The 5,560-nt window shown below is 29.4% G+C and overlaps 1 protein-coding gene across 1 annotated transcript in view; it reads right to left on the reverse strand.

The window, feature by feature from the left end:
- Nucleotides 1–3,900, reverse strand: part of LOC112521713 (probable polygalacturonase At3g15720) — a 7,404-nt gene extending 3,504 nt beyond the window's left edge. The window contains exons 1-2 of the mRNA XM_025130709.1: nt 3,892–3,900; nt 3,699–3,767 (exon numbers count right to left, since the gene is read on the reverse strand). Of these exons, the coding sequence (XP_024986477.1) occupies nt 3,699–3,767; nt 3,892–3,900 (78 nt within the window). The remainder of the gene's footprint in view (nt 1–3,698; nt 3,768–3,891) is intronic.
- Nucleotides 3,901–5,560: the final 1,660 nt, after the last annotated feature.

Below are 5,560 nucleotides of genomic sequence, written 5' to 3' on the forward strand. Positions count from 1 at the left end.
TGTATATATATATATATATATATATATATAAGTGAAGATAATAAATTTATAAATAAAAAATATTATATATATATATGTAAAATATATGTAAAGTATATATATATATATATATATATATATATATATATATATATATAAGTGAAGATAATAAATTTATAAATAAAAAATATTATATATGTATGTAAAATATATGTAAAGTATATATATGTATATATATATATATAACTTAATTAGCATATATATGTATTAAATAATAATAATAATTAAATATAATATATTATTAAATCGATTTGATGTTTTAAAAACGCACAACTTCCAATGAATCAACACCCTCTACAAAGGGGGTGCCATTAGCACTGCCCTTCTTTATATGTAGATTGTTCAATTTAAAAAAAATATTAAATGATTAAAGAAAGAAAGAGAACATAAAAAATTTCAAATTTAAAGAAAATCTCTAAAAGCCTACATATAAGAGATAAATAACAATTTAATTTTTTCCCACCAATTAAAGACGCCAGAGATGGATTTGGAATCCGAATCAATGAGCACAAGGATTGATGTCTTTACAAAAAATTAACATATTCTATAAAGTTTTCAAATATGATTTGAAATCCGAATCAATGAGCACAAGGATTGATGTCTTTACAAAAAATTAACATATTCTATAAAGTTTTCAAATATGATATATCAAGGATGGCAAAAATAACGAAGTGGTAGTAAAAATTGAAATTTTCAGGTCAAGTTCTATGACTTCTTATCAGGGACGGGACTAGGATCATGGACATATATGGGGAAGTTATTGGATGATCCCGGCCCGACCCAATATGTGTGTGTGTGTGTTTGTGTGTGTATATATATATATATATATGTATATATATATATATGTATATATATGTATATACATATATATATATATGTTAATGTGTATATATTTAAATATATAATATATCAATAGAATTTAGAAGGTTTTTACTCATTTTACCTCAACACCCTAAATAAGTCTCACAAAAAGTCTATTTTATTTGTCTAATCGTGAAATCAAGATGTTAGTTAGATGATATTTGAACTTTTATTAGTTTTATATTATAATATAAGACATTGTTTGTAATTAGTTTGATTATGTTTGAGACATTTAGATTTGCATGTTTAAAAAATGTAATTTACTTTTAATTTTGAAAATTAACATCTTATAATTTTATCCGGGCCGGTTTTGATTTCAGGTTCGGGTATGACCAACGGTGAATGGTATTTTTACTTTTAACGAGTTCCCCAATAGGGATCGAAGAAACCATGGGCCCCGATTGGGATCCAGGTAAGATGAGTACGTGGATCGGTGCGGTTATATACGGGGACGGTTTTGGTTCTTGGTTTCGGGAAGATGGATATCGATAATCTGCCCGAACTTGACTCTTATCATTCCTATGATATATGTCATCAGATCGTTGTCATAATCAAATTTGATAGACGAGACCAAGTATATGTCTACACAATGAAAAATATTCCGATATCTTCATTAACATATGTACATGAAATATACGAGTTGAACAAAACATGTATTATTATGAAATATTTTTTCAAATAAAAGTATCATATTTTAATAAATATTCTCTTTTGATTGATATTGTAGTCATATTTAGCAATTATAAACCAACTTATTTTTTGAAATTGTTATAATTTCTTTGTTTGGTAAGTGATAAGATAGTGTTTTGAAAAGTTACTTTAGTGTTCTTATTTTTTCAATTACATCCTTTGGATGTTAGAATTACAATATGAACAATTATCCACGAAGACATACTCGTGCTTTTTTGAATGGCTTGAACAATCGTTAAACAACCGTCCCCATAATAACGTGATGCCATAGGTTAATAATCCAGCTTAATGTTTATTTCAAGCCTAATGTTTCTACAATATATACATACACATACATATATACACGAAGGATCATGTAAGATTATAAGTTAAAGTGAGAAGGGTAAGAAGAGATCTGGACCATTGATCACTTTTAACCTCACCCCCATCTCATGAAGTGCGTTTGATACCGGAATTGATTTGATGCATCTCGATGTATCTCATAGAATTGATCCCTAATTAGGATCGATCCAAGGGTGGGGTCCCTTCTTACCTTTCTCACATTTGTCACCATAACTTTCATTCTCACCGAAACCCGACTCTATAAATGAAAAACCGAAAAACCATTAAAAAACGAATGAAAAAGTCTATCAATATGGATGTCAAGTAAACGAGAAAAGTATGATTCTTTCTTTGATGTAATTCATTTCACTCGAATTTTGTTTATTTTTCATCTTTTTTTAATAAAAAATAGGGGGTGAAGTTTTTTTTAATTTAAAAAATATTGTTGTAACCGTCAATCTAGTTTACATTCATAAGGTGTTTTTTTAGTTTTTCATTTATTCAGGGTTTTCCAGTGAACTTTTCTCCTCTCTCTCTCTCTCTATATATATATGTGCGTGTGTGTGTGTGTGCGCACACGCACCATTAACCAGATGTTACTAGAAAAACATTTAATTATTTTATCGGGTGAGCATGACAAAGAATGAAAATCTTATTTGATAAGAGGCACGCTAAGGAACAAGAATCTTATTAGGTAAAGAGGCATGACCAAGGAACGATAATCTTATCCGATGGAGACTCTTGTAAGTAAAAACTTATCACATAAGCATGTAGTGAACGTCGACTTAAATCATGTGTACCCATGTCTCATGTCATCTATCGGCATTATGCTAGGTCAACAATCGAGATCTCCTAGGAAGGACCCACAACTACGTGTAAAATCGTGTTTCATTATCCTTCATAATACAATATTCAATTAATGAAATTGACCTTTGATTTAAAGCATATGGTTTAAATATAAAAATAATGAAAAACAATTTTTTTAAATATTATTTGAATATTTTCTATGTGAGTTTTATATAATATTTTTTTTAGTATGTTCTTCTCGCGCTTTGTTCACCCTGAATCTAATTATTCCAAGAGTTGAATCAAACGAACCTTATTAATGCGGCTACTATATACCATATAAGGGGTAGTCATTTGTATGAGACCCACAATTTATGTGTAGGCACGGGCACGCATACACACATGTATAAACAGGGGTGAGATAGGGAGAGAATCTAAAAAAAACCCTAAAGAAACATGAAAAATCTTATGAAAAGTTATATATCAAAATGGATGTTAAATTAAAGATAATAAAGTGATGGTTTTGTTGGTGTAATTTGTTTCACTCAAATTCTCGTTATATTTTGCTGTTTTTCGATTTAAAAATAGAGATTTTTTTAAAGAGGTGGTTATGAACACCTTTTTTAGCACATTTGTTGGACCATCTCAATCAACGACGATTTAGATGAGCTAATCCAATTCATTTTTTTCCCAAGGTTCTCTCCGGATGCATATGTGAACCCACAAGCGTTTACCTATCTGTAACATCCCCGAATTTCCAAAAGTCGATATAATATAAATATTGTGCAAACCGGCAACAATATTCAAGAAGAAAGGAAATTATCTGATAATTTCTTCGAAGTTAACAGGGGAAAATAAAACTACTACTGGTGAGATTATTACAAAGCACTTAAACTGTAGAATATAGGAATATTCCAATATCTAGAACAAAGCGCAATCACCTTGACACAAGCTTCAAACCTTCTCCTTATCCTTGCTAATACTTCGTACTTGGTGATTACCTGAATATGGCTTTCGGTTTGAAAAACAAGGACTAGATCAAAAGGTCTAGCAATCTCTCTTGAATGCCACTGTAACACCATAAGATAATAAAGAAATTCACTAAAGTAACATTTTAATTGTAAAGTAGACCCATCCAGCTACACACACCCGACTTCCAATACATAGGGACTGCACTTTATCTGTCATGCACACCTGTGACATTGAATATTGGCTAACACACTTGCCACACCCATAAGTTTTATGAAACATATTCATGTACTCTATATGGGAACATCCATTTCCGCTATATAATTTGATTACTAACAGTGCTTTTTACACCCATTCAGACATGTGATGATTGGAACAAAAAACAAATATATAATATGGCCAAATATCGTCTTTAAGTGATAAAGTGGTATAAATACCGTATATCATCCACAAAGATTGGCGTAAAAGTCTAATGAAAGAAATGACTTCAGATGGCGAGTTGGAAAAAAATCTTTGTTGGATTGAGTTATCGCTACTTGAAATAACATAATAAAGAAAGTAATATGGGTATAAGACTCATGGTGAAACATAAACATAAATTTCAGCAGACCAATGTTTTGCAGATGCTTTCAGCTTGTAGTTGGTAATAACTAGTTTCACTATCTATTTTGAGGAATATTCTTACAGACTCCAACCATTGCATATTGTTTAGCTTTCAACCAACATATCGCTATGTAGTACCAGAATCATTGGTTGTGTCAAATGGTATCCTCAAAATATATGGATTAACAAATTCCTTTGTATAAAATCATTCTTCCGAGCTAATTCTCATATCATTCAAATTGATGTGTCCGGGTGTAAACTTTATTCTTGAAAATAATACATATTCTATTAGTAAAATATGATTAATTTAATAAAATTAAACTTACATGTTTACATAGAAAATGGACTCTCATTGTTGTATTGACATCTTTTCATCACTCCATCAACATCATGCATGGTGGAACTAGGCAATCGTCCGAGTGGAGTTCATTTAGAATGACATTGAAGATAAGCGATTAATTTTGACTTTACTTGATAAAAACATAAGTTAATCATATTCAACCTTAAATCAAATTGTAGAAATTATTATTATTTCTAACTTATTTTTGAATCAAATATTTTCATATAATAGAGAAACAAAATGGTAGCAACTATCTCATACCGTTTATTGTAGTAAAATATATGGGGTTTTTTTTTGCTAATCATAAGTTGCATTAAGTGAAAATCATTAGTAAAAATATCTAAGAACAACAATTGATGTTTGTTTGGAAATCTATTAATCTCGTAACTCTCAATCTAAATCTCTAGTCAATTAACCCTTATAAAATTTGAAATTTATAATGATCATAAACTTTATATCTTCGATTTAAAAAAAAAATTGATATCCCACCATATCATACAGATACCCAATTAATAGTTTAAAATAAAAATGGTTTATGTGGTATATTTTATTATCTTTGCATTTAGAATTTTAGACGGTGGGCCAGTCGAGTTGGGCCACAATTGAAATAAAACGTGTTAGGCGGTTGGGCCAATTGATACCAAGTCCATTGAACTACTCATTGGAAAGAAAGTATATATTTAAATTAATAATTAAATACAACCTCGTGAAACCAATACAAACTATTCAGTGATTTTGATTTTAAGTTATGGTTTATATTGTTTTATATATTTTGTAATTATATATGTATTTTCATTTGCTTTATATATAAATTAGAAGCGTACTCACGCAATGCAGCGAGATACATCGTGTTTTTAATATTTCATTTTATTCTTTATCTCAGTCGATGTTATAATATGGCTTTATGTGATTTTGAGAAAGCGATGATGTTTTTATTTTTGAATAAAATAT

This window comes from Cynara cardunculus (genome assembly GCF_001531365.2).
Source record: "Cynara cardunculus var. scolymus isolate 2C chromosome LG 11, CcrdV1, whole genome shotgun sequence".
NCBI lineage: Eukaryota > Viridiplantae > Streptophyta > Magnoliopsida > Asterales > Asteraceae > Cynara > Cynara cardunculus.